We start from the raw sequence: 13279 nt of genomic DNA, 5'->3' as shown, positions 1-13279 counted from the left end.
GTCAGAACTTAAGAAGTTAACTTTAGCTTGTAAAGCCCCATCCAACAGACTAAGCAGACTACTTCCTTCCCAAGCTCTGCCACAGTCTCAAAGATCAGCCAAGAACACCCACTTGGCTACAACATCTGTGCCCTGACAGGAATTTGGCACAAAGGAGAGTCAGTCACTGTGACTTTCCTTTGAGCATGGAATTTTGATCTGCTAGAAATGAACTCAACCTCAAGATAATTTAGAGCCAACTTGGGCTGGTAAGATCTATAAACTTTTTTTTAACCTTAGTCAGTTTTAGCTGCTCAGTATTTTTACTACCCCCAGAATATACCTCTCATAACATGGAGACAAGAACCTGCCCTATAGCTTAGAAACGGTTGTATTACAAATCCCACTCTGATGGGGGTTCTTGTTAGTTGTACGCCAACAAAGGTAAGTTTACCAAGCTCTGACCTGCCCATGATGAGGTCTGGTAATTTCTCTCATACACCCCATCATGAACCCTACAGCATAGAATTTGCAAGCAACTGTAGAGCTAATGTAAGGCACTACAAGTGTGTGAATCATGATCCAGCAGTTCCCAAATGAAATCTCAACTAATCCATAAATCTTTTTGACTCTTGGCCTCACTACTGTCCTCACTTCAACATTATCATTCTATCTCACAGTTGGCAATTTTATAAAGACTGAGGATGCACTGGCAGTACTGTGAACACTCAAAGCAATACATTAAAATACAATATTAATTTACACTCAAAAGGACCCGACGAAGTATAATATCAAGTATTATGCCACTCACTGTTTGTTAAAAATAGAAGTATGGTTTCCAGCCAAAATAAAAAATTATCATAGAAACAATTTGCATCTTTTGGGTGGTCAGGGAAGGCAATGTGTTCAGAAACAAACGAGTTGTAACTGCCAGGGTGTGGAGGCTTGATGCCACGCAGACATAAAAAGCTGTATTTTTATAGTATGTGGTAAAGCTGGTTAGTCATTTATGTCTGTTAAAAGTGATGATAGTTGACAGTTTCATTTCCAGCAAACACTGTCCATCCAACTCTGAAACCACCTGTCTATGGCAGGTGTAAAGCCAAGTATGGAAGAGAGCCGCTCCTCACTCGATATTATGAGTGTATCCACATTACAGTTACAGCAGTTTGATACCATTTTAGCTGCTAGGGCTCGATGTTATAGTACCTTAGGATTTATAGTTTGGCAAGGTACTTAATATTCTCTGCTGGAGAGCTCTTGTGCTAAATTCCTTTGAACTATAGCTCTACAGCTCTCTAGCAAAGAATTCTAAATACTTCAAAAAGCTACAAATCTCAGCAGGGTGCAGAATGGAACCATAGCAGTTGTCATTTCAAACTATCATAACTGTGTAATAGATATGCTCCACGTGTATCTTAACGTCAGCTGTCTCTGCAGACAAGTATTCCTGATAAACATATTGTGATATGAGTGGGGATGTGAAGTTTATATGCATTAACTTTCTAGGGGAAAAAGTCAAAGTCATGATTAACCTGAGATAGGACAGACTGCAAGAATCAGTCCACCAGCACATGAATATTCTGTATGCACAACATTAACTATCATCTACTGACCACTCCTGATTTGAGAGAGAAGGACAATGTGCCCCATCATTTATATTCTGAAAAGTAATCCCATTTCAGGGACTGTACATTGATTGAGTCATCAGCACTGGTCAAGAGGTGTCTGGCCAGTTAACAGTCTGCAGTTTGGCGGACACACACACAAATGTACACACACAGAGTGAGGTTTTGCTTAATCACTCTTGGGAGCCAGGTTGACAAAGTCCTTTGCCTAACACTTTTGTGTCCTAGCAACAGTAACTGTGTATATGTCCAATACTGTACAAGCAAAGTTTTCACCTAGTATAATTTCTAGCTGTGAGCCTTCATATGATATAGAATCAGAAAAAGAGAATTAGGGTGGGGGTGTTAAAAGTTAATTCTGACTTCCAGGATACAGGCAAGTGTCAGACCTAGTAATCGGCTGCATGAACTAAAAAGCAGAATTTAATGCCAATGTATATGTGGCAAGTATTTATTTAATTAAATAATCCACCACCACCAAGAGTCTGCCAGTGGAAAACCAGCTCTGAAAAGGGAATCGACAACTGTAGCATTCCTCAACCTTTTTTAAAAAAATTTAATCACAATAAACTGTGCTGAGTTTTGCAAAAAAAGCTATCAATGCATTTTGTTTTTGAAAAAGACTGGTTCTACAGAACTCATACATTTTCCCCAAACTAACCAGTCAAATAACTGACTTAAATCAGTAATGTGCACCTACAATGTGTTTGGGGGCAGATTTTTGGCCCAGCATCTGCCTGTGGCCACAAACTGAGTCCCAACATAGCTTTAAAATTGTAAAAATAAAAATTGGAAGTGACTGAATGCCCACTTGCAATTTTGATTCTGGAGGTTTGAGGGGCTAGAGAAAGCCTCCCCTCCAACTGAAGTAGAATCACAGAATCATAGAATCGTAGAGTTGGAAGAGACCACAAGGGCCATCCAGTCCCAGGAGAAGGAAAAAAGGGGAGTTGGCAAAAACTATTTCCAGCACGGTAGGGATATTGGAAGGCTCCCTGTGGGGGCCACATACAGCCTGCAATTTGTTTACCTATGTCTTAAGTAGGAAGACAAGAGCCTGTCTTTGTTATCATTCCCTCCAATGGCCATACTGGCTGGGAGATTCTCTGAGTCTAAAAAATAGTAATTAATAATTTGTTTTACTACCCCCAGAATATACCTCTCATAACATGGAGACAAGAACCTGCCCTATAGCTTGTCTCCATGTTATGAGAGGTATATTCTGGGGGTAGTAAAACAACTTCTTCAAGCTCAGCCCTAGCTACTTCAGGTAATCTGTGAAGACAGTATTAAAAACCCCATCATCCACCCTTTTGCTGACCCACACACCTCACTTTTCCATGCAATAAGGAAAGATTCACAATGAAAAGACAGGGAATTCCTTCCTCATTTTGCTTGGACCTTAGAATAACAGCCATGAGTAAGAAGTACAGTAAAATCACACTAAGATTTCTTGGAATAACTATTTCCAAAGACTGAAACCAGATTGCCAGACTACCTACAGCTTGTCTTCCTGTTAGAACCGCATGGTTTTTATTTTTACAAAGAGTACACAAGGAACAGACTGACCTAGACCTGAAGCCAGGTGACAGCTGCTTCCCCAATCTTAACTGCTGAATAGTAACAAAAATAAATAGGAGACTGCTGACAATTATGCCCCAGCTCTCAAATACCCTTCTTACACATCTTTCACTTTCCCTAAATCTGTGCAGATAAAAGCCAATCATTTCATATGCAAATCCACCATATTAAAGAAAGGAGGGGAACCAAGAATTTGCTCCAACACTAAACTTCAGCAGTATTTTCCATTTTTCTTGCTTAGTTATTGGCCTCTGAAAAGTCCCTCTTCCCTTACATACCCACAAAGCCATACACAGCTGAGTGGATTCCGAAAAACACTCGAAGAGATAAAAGGCTCAAGTCAAATGCATTAGTTTTAATGCATCACAGATTATGTTGATCACTGCAACAGTTGAAAAGATCATCAATAACTTCTGTAGCAGATAACTCCAAAGTTCAGGAGTGTGGAGGGAGCAGAAGAGCCAGAAGAGCACTTGCCATAGAAGCCTGATCATGCCATGCACTAGATGCATATAAAAAGACCCAATAGGCACAAGAATGTCTTTCCAACCAAACACCTGCAACTAAAACAGCAAAGTCATTGCCACAACAGGAGTGGTTTTTCACACATTGCCAAAAATGTAATTGCTATATTCAGTTTTGAAAAGCTGATTAGTATGGAACCTTTGAACTTCCTGTTGCAATTCAATGGGGGATGGGTGGGCTTGCACATGGAGTCGACTGAGGTTTAAAAATCCAATTCAGCATTCAAGTTAATATTGGTGGCCTAATGTACTCCCTCCCCGCCAGCGCGGTGTAATGGTTCGGGCATTGGGCTACGATATAAGGGTTCGATTCCCCACTCAACCATGGAAGCTCACTGGGTGACCTTGGGCAAATCACACACTCTCAGCCACAGAAAACTCTGAAACAGGACTGCCATAAGTTGGATATGATGAAGGCACACCACCACCACCACCACCACAACGTACCCCCTATAGTGATACATAAAAATACAGATCTCTGCATAAATACTGCACTGCAGGAACAGAACTGAGCCAATTAAATCTTGATTTACCAGGGTTTTCTACAGAGCTTTAAAAAGTTGCTCTTTTCAGTCTACAACCCCAAAATCGTAACTGCTGCAAGATTGTAGGAGCTGTAGACAAAATAAACGTAATTTGTCCAAGGTCAGTTGTTGAACCAGTATGGTGCAGTAGTTTGAGTGCTGCACTAGGACTCTCACACACTGGAGTTTGAATCCCTGCTCAGTCATGCAAACGCAATGGGTGACCCTGGGCCAGTCACACTTTCTCAGTGACAATGGCAATTCTCCTCTGTATAAATCTTGCCAAGAAAACTCTATGATAGTGTTGCCATAAATTGGGATCAACCTGAAGGCATATAACAACAACAATCCTTTAATTGCATAGAAATAATGTTTTCTCATCTAAGAAAAATCCATTCTGCTATACATCTATACGTGGCTCCATGAGGACTGAGATGTATTGAAGTCAGTTACTGATCTTGAATTAACTCAAATAATCTCACCACGTATTCTCCAACTTCATCGGGTAATAGCATATAGCATTTGAAGAATAAGATTAACTTGATCTTTTCTTCAAATGGTTCTTAACATGTAGGTAACACTTGATGTTTTGAACACCAATGACTATACACACTATGCCAGTTTTACTTAGAACCAAACTACACTGTATTCAAAATGGGCAGGTAAGCGTGCACAAGATTGCAGCCCAAAGGCCCTACGCCTTACCTAGCCTTGACAAAGATGCAAAAGAATGTCAAAATGAATTATGTTATTTGGTTGGCAGCCAAACTGCAACCACTCAAGGCATCTGTGGTGCAATGAATTAAATAGGCTAGTAGAAGGTACCTTAAAAAACAGGAATGTCTTTCGTCACCACAGGGAAATGAGCAAGAGATGAGCAAGACAGCATGGATATCAATAGACACACACAGGTCTAATCCAGGGTGACCAGATGTCCTAACCACAAAGGAGGACAAGGCACTGCAAAATGCCGGATATTTAAAAAAATGTAAGACACTGACAAAACAAAGCCTGTAAATACTAAAATAAATGTAAATTAATGCTTAGTCATGCTCCAAACGGAGGGCATTTTGAAATTCTTCCTGCACAGAAGGTTTAAATGTAGGACTTGTCCTGGAAAAGAACATGTCTAGTCAACTTTGGTCTATTCAGCACTGCAGAAATAATGCAGTTTGACACTGCTTTAACTACCATGGCTCAATGCTATTTGAGTTTTGTGAGCCTTCTCTGTTACCACAACAAAGTACAAATCCCAGAATTCCATAGCACTGAGCCATGGCAGTTAAAGTGGTGTCAGTTCAGATTAGGTCACAATGGTTCCTGGCTTTAAGAGGCTGACCTCTTCAGTACTATCACTTCTGCCCGCTCACTTGCTCTTTCCTTTTGGCCGAAACCTACACAATTGCACAAACAATGATGTGGCCATGCCATGTTTCTCTATAGTCTCCAAAACGTCTTCCTCCAACGTGGTTTGAGTGCTGGACTATGACTCTGGACACCAGGGTTCGATTGCCAGCTTGGCCAAGGAAGCCCATTGGTTGACCCTGGGCAGGTCACACGCTCTCAGAAATGACTTGAAGGGACACAACAGTGGAGGTGAAAAATCTGTAAAAGAAATCCTGGATGCTTCCAGCAATAGCAAAAGCCATTTTTAAATGCCCGCATCCCATAGCAACAAAATTGTTGGTCAAAAATGGAAACCAGAATTTCTTGTTGGCTTCTTAAAATATAATTCAGAATGCTAGCTTTTGGCTGGCTTTCAGCCAATTTTCAGGAGAGTGAGCGCTGTGACCGGCCAGAGGAAGGGTTGCTTCCCTTGCCTCCAATCCTAGAACATGTGTAGGAAAACCTCCTGCTCTCTCATCAGCTTTTCTAACCAAAAGAGGGAAGCCACTTTGTGAGTAATCTCCATATTCTACCCTCTGCACCACAAGGTCTTCCACAGACTGAAAGAGTAGAGCATATCCTTCCCTCCTGGAAGAAAATCCTTTTGTGTGCTACTGCCCAAACTGAGCTGTGTTCTTCTGCCGGTAGTGATAGCAGCACTATTTCTATGGTGGTGGTAACTGCAAAATCAGCCAAGGAAGGAGTCACATGCCACATGTGTGTTGCCCACAGAGAGTGAAAGTGGAGGATTATAACCCATCCGCTCAGCCTTGTGACTGTTTGCATGCCTAAACACAGCAGCTGTATAAGTAGGAACAGCAGAACTAGGAGGAACAGCAGGGATGCACACAACCATAAATGCACAAATCGTTCTAAAACGTGTGGGAGGAGGGGAAGAGGTACTGAATACTACAGACCAGTAAGACACATAGTTCTTTAAGCCCTGATTGAGTCAGCAGCCCAGAACCATGAACTTACTTGAAGCAATGGAACAATGAAGATATTATGGATACAGAGCGTAATGATGGGTCACTGTGCCATGTAAGCTGTATTCAAAACAAAGCAGAAACAAACAACCACCCCCTGCTGGTTACTACCCACGGCTGGCTTCGGCTTGTCCCTTCTTGGGATACTGAGAACTGCTGAAACAGACATTTCCTTGTTGGCGGCAAGCTTCACAGATAGGACTCTAAAGCTAGGCTGACCAGAAGAGATTAATAGCTTTAGCTGAATAGGAGCAGTAACCATGTGAACTAGGAAGCTCACAAAACAAGCTCAAGCAGCTCACCATATCTAGGTTCAAACACATGGCGATCTGCATCCAGTTGCCAGGATACACAGCATCATCTGGGCAGAAGAGGGAAACCAAGCTGCATTGATCAAAGCAGATATGGTAAGAGAGGGAGGTGGAAATTGCATGGACCCCTCCAGATGGCTTCTTAATAAAATAAATGAGGCCACATCTCCTCTAAACGAATATCAACTAAACTTTAACTTCTTTATTTTCAGTTTAATGTCACATACCTGGATCTTGGTTCTATTTCCAGAATGAGAGATGGTTCAGTATAGTTACTGTGGTGTGGTGCTAAATTAGGAACAATGAGCCCTGCTTTTTAATCTCCAGACTACCATCAAATTCAATGGGTGACCTTGGATTATCCATACACTGTTAAACCCAACCTACACCACAGGGTATTTGCAACTAAGGATATGTATTTCCTCATCACAAGAAAACACTAAAAATAAATCCAATTATGTCTCAGCTACTCACTGACAGCTAGTGTGGTATAGTGTTGGATTATGACTCTGAAGACCACGGTTCAATTCCTTACTCAGCCATGAAACCCGCTGGGTGACCCTGGGCAAGTCATACACTCTCAGCCTCAGGGGAAGGCAATGACAAACTTCATCTAAAGAAATCCTGCCAGGAAAACCCATAATAAGTTGGAAATGACTTGAAGGCACACAACAGCAAACTGTCTAGTCTAACTTTAAATTTACAGTGAAGTAACAGACAATAGTTTAGTGATCACACCTTCCTCTTGTGTTGAAGTGTTTAGTTTCACAAGGGTAGCAAATATAACCTACCCTATGCTGCAGCACAGAGATGTGCTGGAAAATCAAATGGCTGCAGCCTCCCACATGTAGTTGTCATGCTTTTTCTTGCATGAAAGTATGTTATATGGAGGAAAATGCAACCTCTGGAGCAATACTCCAATTGCTTAACCATAAGATTCCAAAAAGCCAAATGATCGTAAAAGTGATGATTAAGATGAATATTTTGAAAACTGTTACTTAAGAGAAAAAAGTACCTATTCTGATATAGATTGAAATTTCATATGGAATTTAAAAGGTTAGCCCTGGATATTTTCTTGCTGGAAAAAGATGTATTTGCAGAACACCACAAAGGTTTTAAATCTACTACCACTATCCCTGTGAAGGCTTCAAATGGGAAAATTTCAAACTAGAGATGAAAATGCTAGATCTCTCAAGGATTAAATGAAATGCTATCTGGACCAATTATTTGGATTATTGCATTTAACCAAAGACTAACAGTAGAATTTATATACAAGAGGAAGATATAAATTGAACAGAGCAAGCCTGATCTCTCCCTGAAAGCCAAAATGATCAAATGGAGGCTATCATACCTTGGCCACATCATGAGAAGGCACGACTCATTAGAAAAGACAATAATGCTAGGCAAGGTAGAGGAAGACCACACACAAGATGTATAGAATTCATGGACCTACATCTAAGCAGAGCTAGGAGATTTCCCATCCCCAGGGCACCCATGAGTCAGGGTCAACTTGAGGGCATCTACAACAACAACATAGTATTCACAGCAACAACAACACAGGATTAAAATTGGGAGATACTTCCAGGATATTCTGTCTTTACTCAAAAGATAGATCTCATTGAACAAAAGGTCTCCTGTGACTTGGAAGAGTGACAAAGGTTTTTTCTCTCCTCCCTGAGATAATCAGCTCCTCTAACAGAAATATCTGCATTATCATTCATCCTTCCTTTAATGACCACTATTTAGGCAATTTTTGCTGCCTGAAGTATCTGCATTTCTATTCCTTTTAGCACTTTCAATTACAATGCCCCCCCATCCACAGAAGTTTACTTAGTCTTGGAATAGAAAGAGTTTTTAATCACCATAAATGGGTGAATCTGCTTATCTCTATTATTCATGCAAGCTTTCAAAGACTATCTATTAAATAAGGGCTAATCAAAGTGATGCTCCCTAGATTGATGATGTCCTTAAGCTATTGATTGCCAGTTCTTGGTGAGCACCCAGGAAGAAAAGAAACAATTGTAAGGGTTACAAATATGGTACCAATTCCTGGCATACTAGGGGGAAAATACCATACTAGTCTCCCAAATCAAATAATTTGAAATGCCCTGTGTTAAATGGAGACAGCATGTTAATCGTGTAGTCATTTGAATGTTGGGGTAGGGTTTTGCTAGACTACATTTCAAGTTACAGTACTGCTCAGCCATGGAAGCCCACTTTGGACAAGTCACACTCTTTCAGCCTTACAGGAAAGGCAAAGGCAAATTTCCTTTGACTAAATCTTGCCAAGAAAACCATCCAATAGGATCACTGAAAATTACAGTCAACTTGAAGGCACATAACTGTATTTATTAAGGTAAGAGTTCACTTGAAAACACATAACTGTGTTAAGATAATCATTACTGTCTGCATCTTTTTAGCTTTCTGCTTCCTTAAATCCTACTCCTAATCAAACAGGTGTATAAACTACAGAAATCCAGATTTCTGATTGGAGTGGGTTGCAACAAACAATTTATGCAAAATAACACTGATCAGTCCAGGGGCAGGAATCATATGGACCTTCAATTTTGTTGAATTTCAGCTCCCAGCAACCCTAACCAGATTGCAAATGAATGCTGGATGGTGCAATTCAACAACATTTGGAGAGCCACATAATTCCCATCTGTGTTCATTTTAAGGTGCTCCAAGACTCTGTTTTTTGCTGCACAGACTTTCTGCTTGCTCCCTGAACAAGATGTGGGTTAGCAGTTTAGAGTTTGAAAACCAGAGACTGTTCTACTTATTCTTTACAAGGTGCATATTGACAAGACTCCTCAGATCCAAGCCATCCCTAATAGATATTCATCCAACAGCTCCTTAATTCCAGGAATATGTATACCATTAACATACCCAGGCAACTGTTCACCCTCCCAGCTGTTCCTGCTATTAAATATGCCTCCTTGCCTTTCCACCCCAACTTTAAACTCTTTAACTGAAGTTAAGAGTTCCACTGTTCTTCCTTTATTAGCTCAAGTACTACAGGTCTCCCTTTGCTACCTTAGCAATGGGGCAGAATCCAGAATACTGAGTGGTGCCTGCATGACCACCCACATGAACAAGGTAGGATTTAAAAACAAGGTAGAACTGCAGCTCCCTAAGCCCATTTTGAGTTTCTCAGTATGTAGACCTTTGAGATTAACTGAAAGAAGTTGAAAGCATGAGCTTTTGTAGACTACTTCCTCAGATGCATTTAGTGGAGTGAAAACCAGGGACAGATATATATATGCCATTGGTATGTGAGAAAGTCAATTCAAAATCTTTTTCTTTCTCAGGTTCCTCTAGCAGCTCCCCTACCATTATTATTATTTTTAGGAAAAATGCCCAACACCCTAATATTATGCTCTGTTGTGGTGTGACTGCCCTTTGTGTAACAAGGAGGTAAACCAGTTTCTAGTTTCCTTTCTGGTTAGAAAAGACCACCTTGGGATTTTTGACATTTAAAAACTTTTAACAAGGTAGAGGCTACAGTCTTCCAAAGTTCCTTTTAGGGAACAATGCAGCCTCCAAATTCCTGGTATTTGCCCATTCCTGCAACTAAGCATATCCTTTGATTCTTTTGATGTCACAAACGATACCTGGGCATAAATTTGAGTCATATAGGGTGACAGTTTCATATAGCAAGGTGTCCTGGACCTAGGCAGAATGTCTATAGAATCCACATTTACTCCCTTTCCTAGAATTTGCTGCAGTTAAGCCCTTAACGCTATCAAGCATAAAAGTAAGTTTAAGTTTAGAAGTATGGCAAAACACTGTAACTGAAGGCACAGAGGTCAAATCCAGCCAAGAGCCTAGACATTAATCTTCAAGAGGGAGTACACAAATGTAATAATAGAAATCCATGGCAATGTCATCATGACAGGAAGGAAGCAGGAGACAAAAGATGCATTTGCAAAGACAAAGTTCAAACTTATTAAATACTTGCTTAGCTTCAAGCTCTTGGCATCCTTTCCTGATGTGGTTTGAAAGAAACTTTCCAGGCTTCTTTCAGCTGTGCAGGATACAGACAACTGCTACACTGACTTTTTCTTCCAATCTCTGCAACAACTGACATGACTAGGAAGAATGCTTATATTCCATTTCCAAAATGCAACCATGCTGTTCTTGTGTCTTCATATCGTTTCTGACTTATGGAGACCCTAAGACGAACACCTACATTGGAGTTTTCTGGAGCTGGGAGTGTGTGACTCATCCAAGGTCACCCAGTGGGTTTCTATAGTTAACTGAAGAACTAAAACCCTTACCTCGAGAGACATAACCCACAGCTCAAACCAACAAAGTAACATATGGGCTTCTAGGTTAAAAATGTGCATGGATGACTTTATCCCAATTCTTGTCAATCATCTCATGATATAGACAACTGGGTACTGAAGAGCAGGGAGCAGAATCTCCTTTATACTGACTTCTAACACCTGGAAGCTGATCCTTTTTAAATACTGGTAAATAACATCACCTGACACTATCATTCCGCATTAGTCAGTGTCTAGTATGGAACTCTCATTCTGTTTACAGCTCCTTTATTCATACTGCAAAGTTGCCTTTCTACAATCCAGGTCTTTTAACAAAGCACACCAACACCTTTTAATAACTACCATATTATAATGCCTCTATTGATCTCTTCTTCTGCTTCCACACTTAAAACTCCAATCATTAGAGGACAAGAGTAGGAGAAGACTATTTCATTCATGTCCTGCTTGTGGGCTTTCCAGAGGCATCCAGTGGGAGACAACATATGCCCTATGCAATGGCTGCACCAAAATGCTGAATTCATTTACTAGAGTCCACCACCACCTGCATTTTACCATTCAGTGATGATGTGTGGCATTTGTGTTCTATGTGATTTGTCTATTTTCATTAAGCTTTGTAATTTTCTTTTCTTTTATTGCTTTTAAATGTCAACAATCACCTTGAGTCTTGTGTGAAACACTAAAGGAACAAGATACAAGTTTCTGTATACCGTAAATAGATTTACAATATGCAGGGAACAGGAGATTGAATTGCTTGTCTAGATGGACAAGAGAAAAAAATCGAGCCAGGATATGCATCTGAAACAGCACTTCACAGGTTCAGTAAGATGTTTTCATTTCCCTTCTCAAACCCACTTATATTTAACTCTGTCAGAAGTACAGCAATGTGCTCATGACTCACCGGTATCTTACTTTGACCTTGTCATTGTCTGGATTGCAGTAGACTCTTTCCAGATGCTCCTGTGAGTCAGTGGTCACACTCTGCCACACTTGGGATGCAGTCCTCCTGACTTGCCAGTGATATGGCAGAACTGTGTGATGTTTGGGACAATCGCTACCATATACACAAATACCTTGCAGAAAATCCACGCAGATGTCAATTCCGTCTTTCTGGTGGGTGTGATATTGCAGCTGGTTCAAGAGTTCAAAGATCAAGTCAAGAGATGCCTCCTCACTTTTGTTCTGGAAAAGCCCAGCTCCAAACTTATCACTTGGGTTTGTGTTACACTGGGCTAGGCAGCTGTTGTTGTCCCGGATCAGTCCAGGAGAGTAACCTTCAAGTATCTTGCCAGGGCATGAAAGAAAGGCAGCAGCAGCACTGTTGGAGGCAGCGTGCAAGGAGAGGTCCTGGAATGGCTCATGAGCAGGAGAGGTAACAGAGGGGAAGCCCTGCTCATCAGTTTGGGCCTCCTGCTCAGGATGTCCATCTGAGATTTGTCCCTGAACACCTGTGGCTCCAGGCACCAAGACCGGAACACTGTTATCTGGCTGTGGGCACGGAGCTGTAATCCCCAAGTTCTTTTTCACAACAGATTCACACAAATTACTATGCCCACTGTTCTGTCCCCTGGGCACAAAGATTCCATCCAAGGTACCAGTGCCAAGCAAGCTGGTGAAGATTGGCCGCAAGGCCCGCAGGGTTTCAGTATCCAACCTTTTCTGCCCTTGCTGCTTCTTCTTAAAACAAGGCTTGATTGGTGGTATCTTCTCAGGAATCCTCATCGGCGGAGGGAAGACCTCTGAAGCAGTAGAATGCTGCATTTCCTGGCAGTGGGCCTGCTGAACTACACAGGCAGGTTCCAGCTCAGTTTCCATCCCTGTTCAGATTCCTTCTTTGGCCTCCCACCCCCACCCTCTTCTGAGTCACTCTGCAAGTTCCCAGCACGTTGCAAGAGCCAGACCTAGGGCAAAGAAAGAAGGGGGAGTGGGGGTGAGGCAATTAATATCACTCTACTTGTCCAGTTGCTGACACAAATGAAGATCACGCATCCCAACAGAAGATTCCCAGAAGGCAACCAATTTCTCACTAGCACCCATTTGATTTTACTTTCCAGTTAGCCATCAGACACAAAGTAAA

At 41.3% G+C, this 13279-nt stretch overlaps 1 protein-coding gene across 1 annotated transcript in view; it reads right to left on the bottom strand.

Moving 5' to 3' along the window:
- LOC121926771 (TCDD inducible poly(ADP-ribose) polymerase) overlaps positions 1-13103 on the bottom strand; it is a 28950-nt gene extending 15847 nt beyond the window's left edge. The window contains exon 1 of the mRNA XM_042460031.1: positions 12104-13103. Coding sequence (XP_042315965.1) covers positions 12104-13017 — 914 coding nt within the window. The 5' untranslated portion in view covers positions 13018-13103. The remainder of the gene's footprint in view (positions 1-12103) is intronic.
- Between the last annotated feature and the right edge of the window lie 176 nt (positions 13104-13279).

The sequence above is a fragment of the Sceloporus undulatus genome, chromosome 3 (genome assembly GCF_019175285.1).
Source record: "Sceloporus undulatus isolate JIND9_A2432 ecotype Alabama chromosome 3, SceUnd_v1.1, whole genome shotgun sequence".
NCBI classification, from domain to species: domain Eukaryota; kingdom Metazoa; phylum Chordata; class Lepidosauria; order Squamata; family Phrynosomatidae; genus Sceloporus; species Sceloporus undulatus.
The sequence above is the reverse complement of the archived record's forward strand: the minus strand, read 5'-3'. Positions and strand labels throughout refer to the sequence as shown.